Genomic DNA, 13542 nt, shown 5'->3' with positions numbered 1-13542 from the left:
GCAAGTATATATATATATATATATATATATATATATATATATATATACAGGGTGTCCATAAAGTCTGGCTGCATAATCTACGCGGTGCCCACAAAGTCTGGCTACATTATGTAGCCAGACTTTGTGGACACCCTGCAGATTATGTAGTCAGACTTTGTGGACACCCTGTATATATATATATATATATATATATATATATATATATATATATATATATATATATATATAAAGAGAGAGGGAGAGAGAAAAATAAAAAGAAACGAACAGAGTTATGTGTTCATTAAGGTTTCATCTTTATTTTGAGACTTCTTCCGGATGAAATAAAGACGAAACGTTGATGAACACATAACTCGGTTTGTTCCTTTTTAGTTCTCTATTTTGTTGAAATACTATTTCCATTATTCTCATCATATATATATATATATATATATATATATATATATATATATATATATATATATAATTATATTAAACAGAGTAGAACCCCGGGATACAGCATTAATGCATTCCGGGGTTGGGATTGCAAGGTGAACTCACTGTATAGTGGGGCCTAAGCAAAATTTTATGCAGTACATATTAAAAATTAGTAACAAAATACAGTACAGTATATAATACACATGTATAAAATTAAATAAAATATCTTAGAGCCAGGGTTCTACTGTACTGATTTTCAAAGTAAACCAATGGTCTCTACTTAACAGTCATGTTACAGTAATGAATATATCGAAAAATTACGAAAAACGATAAAAAGAATATTAAAGGAAACATTTTTTGACGAAAATTAGTGAAAATAAAATTTTGGGCAAAAAAGACACAGAAGAGTTCCAAAGAGAGGTAACTAGTGCATTTTGCCTGGATTGCTTCCCTTGTTGTTATGTCATGTCCCCCCCAAAGAAATATGGTGAGGGTTTTTTTTTTTTTTTTTAGAATAAAGATCGAAAACTTGTATTTTTTTTTTTTTTTCAAATAATGCAGTAATTTTTAAATACTTCTGAGACACCTATTAAGTAGATATCATTGTTTTTTTAAATCGATTTTTTTTGTTTTTCAAAATTTTGCCATTATAATGCAGTTGCACCAAAATTTTTTGATCTATTCACATATCAGGCAATTTGATTTAGTCTGATTACAGTTCTTATCTTGATTGCGTAAAATAATCCAAATACTAAAAATTTCATATATACTCTAGAAGTGTAAGCCATGTTTAGTTTCAGAACAGTTTCCGATGGTTCGTTGTTCTAAACAAGTCTTGAGAGGTGACTGGTTTGCAGTAGACAGAACAGTTTCCGATGGTTCGTTGTTCTAAACAAGTCTTGAGAGGTGACTGGTTTGCAGTAGACAGAACAGTTTCCGATGGTTCGTTGTTCTAAACAAGTCTTGAGAGGTGACTGGTTTGCAGTAGACAGAACAGTTTCCGATGGTTCGTTGTTCTAAACAAGTCTTGAGAGGTGACTGGTTTGCAGTAGACAGAACAGTTTCCGATGGTTCGTTGTTCTAAACAAGTCTTGAGAGGTGACTGGTTTGCAGTAGACAGAACAGTTTCCGATGGTTCGTTGTTCTAAACAAGTCTTGAGAGGTGACTGGTTTGCAGTAGACAGAACAGTTTCCGATGGTTTGTTGTTCTAAACAAGTCTTGAGAGGTGACTGGTTTGCAGTAGACAGAACAGTTTCCGATGGTTCGTTGTTCTAAACAAGTCTTGAGAGGTGACTGGTTTGCAGTAGACAGAACAGTTTCCGATGGTTCGTTGTTCTAAACAAGTCTTGAGAGGTGACTGGTTTGCAGTAGACAGAACAGTTTCCGATGGTTCGTTGTTCTAAACAAGTCTTGAGAGGTGACTGGTTTGCAGTAGACAGAACAGTTTCCGATGGTTCGTTGTTACACACAAGTCCTGAGAGGTGACTTGTTTGCAGTAGACAGAACAGTTTCCGATGGTTCGTTGTTACACACAAGTCCTGAGAGGTGACTGGTTTGCAGTAGACAGAACAGTTTCCGATGGTTCGTTGTTACACACAAGTCCTGAGAGGTGACTGGTTTGCAGTAGACAGAACAGTTTCCGATGGTTCGTTGTTACACACAAGTCCTGAGAGGTGACTGGTTTGCAGTAGACAGAACAGTTTCCGATGGTTCGTTGTTACACACAAGTCCTGAGAGGTGACTGGTTTGCAGTAGACAGAACAGTTTCCGATGGTTCGTTGTTACACACAAGTCCTGAGAGGTGACTGGTTTGCAGTAGACAGAACAGTTTCCGATGGTTCGTTGTTACACACAAGTCCTGAGAGGTGACTTGTTTGCAGTAGACAGAACAGTTTCCGATGGTTCGTTGTTCTAAACAAGTCTTGAGAGGTGACTTGTTTGCAGTAGACAGAACAGTTTCCGATGGTTCGTTGTTACACACAAGTCCTGAGAGGTGACTTCTTTGCAGTAGACAGTTCCACAGAGCAAAATATTCTTACCGTGTTGAGATGGAAAAAACATGTGAAATTGCTACAGAAAAGGTTTAATATTTATGGAGCAATTCTGGTTTCTGATTGGTTGGTAGCAGAACGTGAATTAATTTGATTCGTCAGTTTCTAGCAGCATCATTTATAAATAGAATCGCCCGACTGTGTGGGATCATACTCCATTCTGAATCAAAAATATTGCAACATATACAGTGGTTTTGTTTTTTTGTAGAGGTGGCAAACTTCAAATTAAATTAAAATCACAGGAAAATATTTGGCTTTCTTCAAGCAAAGTCCCTCCACAGTTGCTGATGCCCCTATTCCGAATTTGTGTCTATAGGTCGACTTTCTCTCACCAATATAAATAATTGCACACTAAGAATAATTAAATTTTCAAAAATCAGGATTTCTTCAAGCAAACTCTCTTGATGGTTCCTGCGGGCTTGTCAGACTAAACAGTAGAAACTGTGTTTCATAAGCATTTTTTTTTTTTATTAAGGGACGTAATTCTTGTATCCACAATAATATGATGCAATTTCAGAACAAGGTATTTCTATTTTATCTTCATTATTAAAAAAATAGTTTAATGGGATTTTTTTATCAATACTTAATTTAATGGGTTTTTTTTTATCAATACTTAATTTAATGGGATTTTTTTTTATTAATACTTAATTTAATGGGATCTTTTTTATTAATACTTAATTTAATGGGATTTTTTTTTATTAATACTTAATTTACTGGGATTTTTTTTATTAATACTTAATTTACTGGGATTTTTTTATTAATACTTAATTTAATGGGATTTTTTTTATTAATACTTAATTTACTGGAATTTTTTTTATTAATACTTAATTTACTGGGATTTTTTTTATTAATACTTAATTTAATGGGATTTTTTTATTAATACTTAATTTAATGGGATTTTTTTTATTAATACTTAATTTACTGGGATTTTTTTTATTAATACTTAATTTACTGGGATTTTTTTATTAATACTTAATTTAATGGGATTTTTTTTTATTAATACTTAAAAGAAAATTTAATAGTATTTATCTCGATTTTATTTTTGATATTGAAACACAAATTTTATTGAACATAAAGAATACGATTTTCAAGACATTTTCAATATTTTCAAAGATTTTTCAAGGCAATAATAGAAATAAGTTTTTGTGTCAAAATTCAAGTTATTTTCACTTTCATACACAACAATATGTCGACAATCATATTTACATTCCCTGACCCACTTATATTTGGACCCCCCCCAAAAAAAAATCAGGATTTCTTCAAGCAAAGTCTCTCGACAGTTTCTGCGGCCTGTCAGACTAAACAGTAAAAGCCTTGTTTCATTAGAATTTTTTTTATTAAAAGTTCATATATTTTTTTTAAATTTTTCTTGTCTTTTCTTTAATTTCATTAAATCGCTTCTTAGTCAGGGAACTTTGTTGGAAAAAAACCCAAATATTTTTATTATACAAATACATGACTTATTCCAAAGATTAATTTTTGACATTTATAATTTAAATATAATTTCGGGCAATATGGCCCCCCACAGTCTAATTTTTACAAACTCTATGCATAAATAATGCATCGGATGTTGTCATTCAAGTGGTCTATTGTCTGGAGTGATTTTCATAGAACAAAAAAATTTATTTTTTCATGAATTTTTGAGATGAGGATTGATTATTTTCATCTTAAGCGTTATTTTTTTTTCACAACGTTTTGATCGATGTAACCTTCGACCTTCTTCAGATGTATCTTGTCAAACTCGGGAATGTTTCTGTCAAACTCAGCAATTTGGACAGAATTTCGAGCCGAATCCTTTATTTACTTTATGCACTTGTTCCGTCAGCCATGATTGGATAGAGGTCCTAAGTAATTCGATCACACTGAGAATTGAACCTTCAACCTTCAGGTGAATATCACGTTTACAATTGATTTTTCCAAGTACTCTAACCACTGCACCACGGGTTCTTGCGGACGATTCTAGTACAAATTTTAGGAGCCTTAAACCTATTTTTATCTCTAGTTGTAAATATTACTAATTATTACTAATTATTAATGTATATCTATCTCTATACTTATTACTTGTGTATATATATATATATATATATATATATATAATGTTTTTACTTATTACTTGTATATATTATCTATTGTTTTTAATTACTGGTTCCCATATATTAAATTCTATACTAGGTCTACTTAGCAGTTGGTTATTCCCCAACATTTGTGCTGCTTCTTTCAGTTGTCTTACTCTTCACTGTTCCTCTCATTCTTTAATTTTTACTTTGTCCCATAATGGTAAATTTTTCCCTTTTCTTTCCAGATATGGTCAGCTATACCTAACTTTTAAGTCTCTCCACGTACTACGGCTTTTCAATGTTCTTCTAACTGTACTTTCAATGGACGACACCACGTTTCACCTTTATATAGTTTTCGACATTTATTTCATATACACAGTTCGACAAGATACACCTGAAGAAGGTCAGAGGATACATCGACCGAAATGTTGTGAAAATCCCACTCAAGATGAGAACAGTAGTCCGGTAAATAATAATGCGTATAACCCATCCTCATCTAAAAAATTCAGAAACGTCAATTACATTAAATATTCGCAATTGTATTATTTTGTTTTTTCTATGATAGTTATTTCTTTTGCTATCTATTGGGGGGGGGTTATATTACACGTATAGCTCTACACTTTAAATTGTACACACTTCAAACACAGACGATATACAAATTAGTATTAGCAAAGAAAACTTCTTAGCTTAGAGCCAGACTCCAAAAAATTTCAAATACATTTTCAGTATTTGAGAGTCCTGGTGTTCAACCGTCCCTAGCATATGTGCTGCTTCTTTCAGTCGTCTTACTCTTCACCATTCTTCTCCGTGTGTGATTTTCATAATGTTTTGGTCAATGTAACCTCCGACCTTCTTCAGGTATATCTTGTCCAACTCTGGAGTCTTCCAGTCGAATTCGGGGAATCTGCAGGAAACTTAGAATGAAACCCTTTGTATAATCAACGCATGTACCATCGTCTCGTTCTGTCAGCCATGACTGGTTAAAAGTCCTAAAATAATTTGCAATTGTATTTCGTCGCCTGCACTGAGGATTGAATCTTCAAACCTCCAGAAGAGCGTAACTTACAACTGAATTTTACCAAGTATTTTGTCTATTATATGAATTGATTAAATAAAGGGGTTTGTCTAAAGAATCCAAATACTTGATTTTATTTCTTTCAAAATTCTCATAGCATCAAAATATTTGTCGATAGGCCTCGAGTCATTCGTCTCATGTACACCAATGAAGTAGTTTGCAGTATTTAACACCATGTGTCAGTTGACACTAACCCTACTTGGGTTTAACTGACTTCCTCCAAAGGAGGAAGTTTCATGGGAGTATGAAATTCACAAGCGGTCCCCAGTCGAATGCATATCCCTGTTAGGTAAGATGACAACGTTAGTTTTTTGCAACTCTTGTCGACGTCCTCCTACATACAGGGTGTTCGGGAGAAATTTGACATATTTATATTTGGTTACGTTTTCCTGCAATTTACATATATTAACCCACATTTCTCATCATGTTATTTTTTTTTTTTCAATTCATTAAATTTTGTAGTACTTTATCTTTTTCCTTACGAAACCGTCAAATTTATCCCGAACACCCTGTACAGTGTCTGGAATTCCCAAATTGGTCACCCATTTTAGTAATAACCAGGTTCAACGTTGCTTAACCTCGGTGATCTTAAGGGAACCGGTGTGTCAACGTGATTATGCTGTACATGCATCTGATTCATTTAAAAACAAAAAAAAACTACTTACCTTTCACGTGTAATAACATTAAAGGTTTATATGGTAGATAACGGAGGCCCCCAGGAGAGGGAACGGAGGTGTCAGTCTTTCGGAGTTCAATTTTAGAAAAGTTCTCTTTGCTCGCAAGACCTGCCAGGGCGGCTTCAGCAAAACCAGCATCCTTGCTCACTGTCAAAGATAGCAATAAAAGACAAACTTAACTTTTTTTATGTGCTATTTGTTATATTCAGGTTTGTTTATATTTATATACTAGCGGGGGTACCCGGCGTTGCCCGAGTGTTTGTTTCCGGGACGGGGGGGGGGGGAGTTTTAAAAAATGTTATGGTAGGTAAGTAGGAAGGATCAAACCCGAAGTCATGAGTAAAAGTAGGAAAATAAAGTGTGAAAAAAAACAAAAAAAAAAACATCTGCAACGTTAACAGTTCGGCCACCAAGAAAAGTCCATTCCAGTTGTTTAGGGGGAAGAAAACAAACAAAAAAAACGACTACGGTAGGTCGGCGCGAACGTGAAAATATAATGTGAATTGTCCAGCACGCTAACCACTACGCCACAGAGCACTGCAGCTTAGTTTAGTGATTTTAAATAACTTCACATGAAAGAACTATGAAGCCAAACCGGTGTTCTCTTCTCAACTGTTCCTTGTGAATGATCCCCAAACGGTGTTAAGTGGTGGCAGGGGGAGGAGGAATTTATTAGAGAGAAAATATTTTACCACTTCCATTGATCTTAACCGATTTTGGCCGTGACTTCTCAGCAGAAAAAGTATAGAAATCTAAGATTATCGAGGAATTTGAGAAATAATAAGCCTATAACACACCTCAGATATTGTTCTGCCGTTTGTGCATATTATATTTGCATGAAATATCTTGATTTTTAATCCTATTAAGGTCAAAATCCGATGGGAAAAAATGAGTTCATTTTATTTATATAGAGATAATATGAACAAATGATTAATAAAACATGTTAAAAGACATCTTGAAAAAGAGTTAAAAACATATTTAATTTTAAAAAAGGAAGCACAAGATAAGTGGATAGTCCTTAATCCGCGGAGTTTCGAAGAAATACTCTCCTTCTCATCAGAGGGCAGGAATTAGCAAAATGCAGGATCGGATTTTGCATATAAAAGTATTTAATGAAGCTACAAGTAAGTCACAGATCTTACTTGGTTAAAAAAAAAAAAAGGTGAGGTAAGGTGAATAGGAGGTAAAAGAAAAATGATAAAAAGATTTCACATGAATGGATAGTCCGGTGAAGGGTAAAAAATCCAAGAATGGTAAAATCCAAAACGGTCGAATTTAAAATTTCCAATCCAATGGGTAAATTCCAAATGGTCCAAAATGATCCAAAAGGCAGAGTTCCTTTTTTATATATATATTCAGGTTTGTTTATATATATATATATATATATATATATATATATATATATATATATATATAAAAAATAAGAATTACAGTTAAGTTTACCAAAATGATCTAAAAGGCAGAGTTCCTTTTTATATATATATATATATATATATTTATTCAGGTTTGTTTATATATATATATATATATATATATATATATAAAATAAGAATTACAGTTAAGTTTACCAAAATGATTTAAGATGGTAAAACTAAAGTATATTATAAATATTAAAGAATTAATATTTATAAATTAATCTCAACCAGATGTAAAAGCTCGATAAAACCAAATAGGAGATAGAGCTTATAATAAGAGCAAATAGATAATAAAACATGTTAAAACACTTTGAAAAAGAGTTAAAAACATATTTAATCTGAAAAGGAAACACTTAATAAGTGGATAGTCCTTAATCCGCGGAGTTTCGAAGAAATACTTTCCTTCTCATCAGAGGGTAGGAATTAGCAAAATGCTATTTGCTCTTTATATATATATATATATATATATATATATATATATATATATATATATACTAGCATTTCAGCCCGGCATTGCCCGGGTGTTTGGAGGTGTATGTTGAGCAAAAAAAAAAAAAAAAAAAAAAAAAAAGCGGTAAATTTTTTGACCCCTTAACATTTATTGTTTTGGGCTCAAATCAAGTTATTAAGTTAGATCCATGTCCAAGGAACCTATATCTAAAATTTCAAGTGTTAGACCCAAATTTGGCGGAGGAGTTTGGTAGAGTTCTGAATATGAATCCGTTCAAGCTTATTTTTCATAAAGAAACTGATTGCTGGTAGGAGGTCTCAGGTTGAGGGTTGAAGTCCAGCTGGTGTTTGAACTGGCACGTCTACAAGGTCATCGCTTGTGGCTATGGGAAACACATGCTGGCTTGAGAAGCTGGACTGCTGGGAACCGAGCGCGTCGAAGGCGAGTGGTTACTGTTGCTGCTGCTGGGTTCGGCTATCAAGTGGGTCAATGGTAAGAGGCTGCTGCTAATGCTGAGTTCGGCCGTTGTCGGGGAGGTAGTCTAGTCGTTCTGTATGGACATGACTGCTGCTGCTGAGTTGGTTGGGCCACTGATGGTGGAGTTGAACTTGGACCCCTTAACAGCCAAATTTCTAGCTGAAAACGGATTACAAAGATTTTCCCAAATCTCAGTACCCTGTATATCAAATTTCGAGTCTGTAGACTTAAAATTAACAGAGTTATTGTGTAGGGAAATGTACACAGACAGACAGACAGACAGGGTCACTTTTATAGATATATAGATATATTCAGGTTCGTCCTACAACCTAATTAATGAGGAGGTTACAAAAAAAACAATACAAAATCTGGCAAAGGATTGTGGGAAAAAGTAAAAATCATAGACAGAAAAAAATGGTGAAAAGAGAGAGAGAAGTCTCAAAGAGGTATTACATATGTTGGGCGACAATGGCAGTACAGAATTTTATGCAATATGGGAAGCATTAATTACAAATAGATTAGAACACAATCTATATATCTATAAAAGTGAACGTGTCTGTCTGTCTGTCTGTCTGTCTGTGTACATTTCCCTATGCAATAACTCTGTCAATTTTTAGTCTATAGACTCGAAATTTGAAATACCGGGTACTGAGATTTGGGAAAATCGATGTGACGGGTGTCAGCCAGAAATTTGGCTGTTAAGGGGTCAAATTTCAACGATTTGACCTTTGAGAACTCTACCAAACTCCTCCGACAATTTTCGGTCTAGACACTTGAAATTTTAGATATAGGTTCCTTGAACCTGGATCTAACTTAATAAAGTGATTTGAGCCCGAAACTATAAATTTTAAGGGGTCATAATAGGGGTCAAAGTTTAAAAAAAATTGACCTCTGCAGTCTCTTCCAATTACTCAGACAATTTATGGTCTAAATATTTGAAATTTTACATAACGGGTATTCAGAGATAGCGCAAGCTTTTTCATCAGTTTGGATCGAAAATTTTTAGTTATCAATATATAAATTTATGTATGTATGTCTGTTTGCATGTCTGCCTTAAACTTTCAATAGATGCGACAGATTTTACCAAGATCAGTATCGTTTTAAAGTTTGACCTTTCATACAGCAAATATCGAAAAATTGGCTAAAAACATTAATATCTTCCCCTTCAACTAGGCACTTTTCTCCAGTGGAGGGGGTCACTTTTTTCACCGATATTTTTGAAAGTTATCCTCTCCTTTAGATTGTCTAGCCTTAATTTTAAAAAATGTCTCTTCCGGTTTAGCGGTGGTCGTAACAGCATAAACGTTAGGTTTTACCCCGTTCTTTTCCTCCTTTGCGGTACGGGTTCGAACCTGCCTTCCTACTACCACTTCTTTTTTTTTTTTTTTTTTTTTTTTTTTTTTGCTCAACATACACATCCAAACACCCGGGCAACGCCGGGCTGAAATGCTAGTCTATATACAAAAGTGAAATTGTCTTTGTGTGTGTACATTTACCTACCAAACTACTCTGTTAATTTTCGGTCTACAGACTCAAGATTTTATATAAGGGGCATTGAGATTTGGGCAAATCTTTTTAATCTGTTTTCAGACAGAAATTTGACTGTCAAGGGATCAAAGTTAAACGATTTGACCTTTAAAAACTCTATCAAACTCCTCTGCCAATTTTGGGTCTAAACCATTGAAAATTCATCATAACTTGTTTTACTGAACAAAAATTGAAAAAAATTTTTTTTTTCACAATATAGCTGAGAAGGTGATCTATAAACTGTAATAATTGTTTGAAATTTGGTCGAAAAATTAGTAAGCGGTGTAGCTTCATAAGAAGAATGCTAAAAACCAAAATATTCCCGAAATACTTACAGGCTTCCTTCTTTATTCGCTTCATTTCGATTTCTGCGACATTTGTCTTGTATTCTTCGTATTCTTGCCGTTCAAGATTAGCCGACCGCGATTTAAGAGGATTCTTACTTCGTGCCTGGACCTTTTTCTTCGGTCGAGCTTTCACGTTGTGTATCAACCTGCGCAAAAAGAGACAAAATAATTTTCATTCTTTACATAAAAAAAATATATATTATTATTGCATTGTTATTATATATTTTTTTTCAATTTCTTTGATTTCATTTGTATTATTTAATAAAGGTTATGCTTACACATTTTGTGATGTCTGGAATATTTCGTCAAAATCATCGACACTTATTTCAAGAAGTTCGCTCTTTTCAAAGAGGTTTGTTGAGCTGCCAAAAAACTGGTCTAAACCATCGTCTTTCAGTTCAGGTAATTTGACGATGGTTGTCTGGTTCTCTGTTGTTTCTTCAAAGGTAGTTTCTGGAAAATAATGAGATAATCATTATTATATCAATTAGGGTTAAGGTTGGGATTATGGGATTAGGGCTATGCATTGGGATTAGGGCTAAATGTTAGATTAGGGCTAGGGTTGGAATTAGGGGTTAGGGTTGGGATTAGGGCTAGTGTTAGGATTATGGGATTAGGGCTGTGCATTGGGATTAGGGCTAAGTGTTAGATTAGGGCTAGGGTTGGGATCAGGGATAAGGTATAAAAAAAACAATCGAAAACAGATACTATTGCAATGTGTGTTGATTCGGTGTGACAGATTAATGAGGACGTGACAGACAACAAGAAACGTCTTACCTGTTGTTGGTGAAGAGAGAAAAAAGAAAACAACTCTTTGCAGGAATACTGAGAGCTGGCATTAAGTTGAGAAATACACACGCACACAAAGTCAACTCATAATTTTATTAACACACTATTAATTCTACCTGCCTCAGAGACCCCCCCCCCTCGGGCTTACAGCTCTTATATGTGGGTTACTCTGTACATTAATTGACTAAACACATCTTTCACCCCCGCACCCCTCACCAAAAAAATATTGTGAGTACAAATACTCTAAGCCATCTTTCTTACCTGATGCTATGATTACTTTCGGCATAGGAATCTTCCATTCTCCTTTGGTAGGGGTGGTAGGTGAAGTGGAACTCGTAGACTGATCCGACTCTGTACCTAAAAAAAAGAAAGTTTAGTGCTTACAAAATATTATAAAAAAACAAAAAAGAATAAAAGATTAATAAGAAAATAATACTATTAAATACCGATATAATTGTTGCTGATCGAAGCAATGGTTACAAAGTTGCCGCCGATCGAAGCAATGGTTACAAAGTTGCCGCCGATCGAAGCAATGGTTACAAAGTTGCTGCCGATCGAAGCAATGGTTACAAAGTTGCTGCCGATCGAAGCAATGGTTACAAAGTTGCTGCCGATCGAAGCAATGGTTACAAAGTTGCTGCCGATCAAAGCAATGGTTACAAAGTTGCTGCCGATCAAAGCAATGGTTAAAAGTTGCTGCCGATCGAAGCAATAGTTATAAAGTTGCTGCCGGTCGAAGCAATGGTTACAAAGTTGCCGTCGATCGAAGCAATGGTTACAAAGTTGCCGTCGATCGAAGCAATGGTTACAAAGTTGCTGCCGATCGAAGCAATGGTTACAAAGTTGCTGCCGATCGAAGCAATGGTTAAAAGTTGCTGCCGATCGAAGCAATGGTTATAAAGTTGCTGCCGATCAAAGCAATGGTTATAAAGTTGCCGCCGATCAAAGCAATGGTTATAAAGTTGCTACCGATCGAAGCAATGGTTAAAAGTTGTTGCCGATCAAAGCAATGGTTACAAAGTTGCTGCCGATCGAAGCAATGGTTACAAAGTTGCCGCCGATCGAAGCAATGGTTACAAAGTTGCTGCCGATCGAAGCAATGGTTACAAAGTTGCTACTAGCAGTAAAGTGAAGTCGTAAAGGCTGTAATTATATTGAACAGTAATAAAAATAAGAAAATGTAAAGATAATATAGATAAATGTAAAGATAATATAGATAAAAATAATAATTAATATCTATATATATATATATATATATATATATATAGATATATAGATATATATATATATATTAAGAATGTGAGAGATTATATATAATTATTTTCACAGCCAAACAAAGTCACAACCCAAAAGAGCCAAAAAAAGCCAACAAACCTGAAGTCCAAGACTTGAGTTTCGCCCTCATTTAGGCTCATCAGTTAGACACATCCAAACCCAGGATTCGAATGCAAGAGGCTCGGGTTTCAAATCCCGGGTTTGGATGCGTCTAACTGATGAGCCCAAATGAGGATGAAACTTGAGTCTTGAACTTCCACTTTGTCGGCTGTCATGGCTCTTGTGTGCTGCGACTTTGTTTGGCTGTGGAAATAATTATATATAATCTCTCACATTCTGAACATTCTACTACTAATTGCTCGCTAGGTTAGCATTGTTGGATGGCATCGTCTTGGTGAGTTGAAAATTCCTACTTGTGAGACATTGGGGTTATTAGCTGGTTGGATGACCATGTCACTCGTCGAGACAAAGTAGGTCAATTCCACAGTCGGATTTCGCTGCGGTTTGCTTGATCTATGTTAATAGAATTTCTTGTGTGCAGGGCGTTTGTTTAGTTGGCAGAGTGTTTGCCTTTCATGCAAGAGCCTCTTTCATTCGAATCCCGGGTTTGGATGTGTCTAACTGATGAGTCCAAATGAGGGCTAAACTCGAGTTTTTGACTTCCGGTTTGTTGGCTTTCGTGGCTCTTGTGAGCTGCGACGTTGTCTGGCTGTGGAAATATGTGTATATGTGTAGTACCACTAGTGAAGATAGAACAATAAAATGAGTTTGAAAGCCATAGATTTAAGTAGAATTTAATACAAACAGAATGCAACTAACAAAATCCTGATTGACAGCTTGGAAGGTCAAATAAATCTACCCCAAGTGGGAAGGAATGTAAATGAGATGGAGGTGAAAGGGTGAAAAAAAAAAAAAAAAAAAAAGATGAGTATGGACCCATCTCCAGAAAAAAAAACAAAAATCAAAAACAAATTTAAGAGTCAAAA

At 34.7% G+C, this 13542-nt stretch overlaps 1 protein-coding gene across 12 annotated transcripts in view; it reads right to left on the bottom strand.

The window, feature by feature from the left end:
• LOC145268612 (uncharacterized) overlaps nt 1-13542 on the bottom strand; it is a 746770-nt gene that overhangs the window by 157295 nt on the left and 575933 nt on the right. For all 12 annotated transcript variants that reach the window (XM_080124076.1, XM_080124069.1, XM_080124074.1 and 9 more), the window contains 4 exons: nt 11543-11638; nt 10771-10945; nt 10481-10638; nt 6264-6422 (listed from right to left, as the gene is read on the bottom strand). In XM_080124076.1, coding sequence (XP_079980202.1) covers nt 6264-6422; nt 10481-10638; nt 10771-10945; nt 11543-11638 — 588 coding nt within the window. The remainder of the gene's footprint in view (nt 1-6263; nt 6423-10480; nt 10639-10770; nt 10946-11542; nt 11639-13542) is intronic.

This window comes from Euprymna scolopes, chromosome 44 (genome assembly GCF_053919585.1).
Source record: "Euprymna scolopes isolate OS-2025 chromosome 44, ASM5391958v1, whole genome shotgun sequence".
NCBI lineage: Eukaryota > Metazoa > Mollusca > Cephalopoda > Sepiida > Sepiolidae > Euprymna > Euprymna scolopes.
This window is presented reverse-complemented; position numbering and strand designations above follow the sequence as displayed.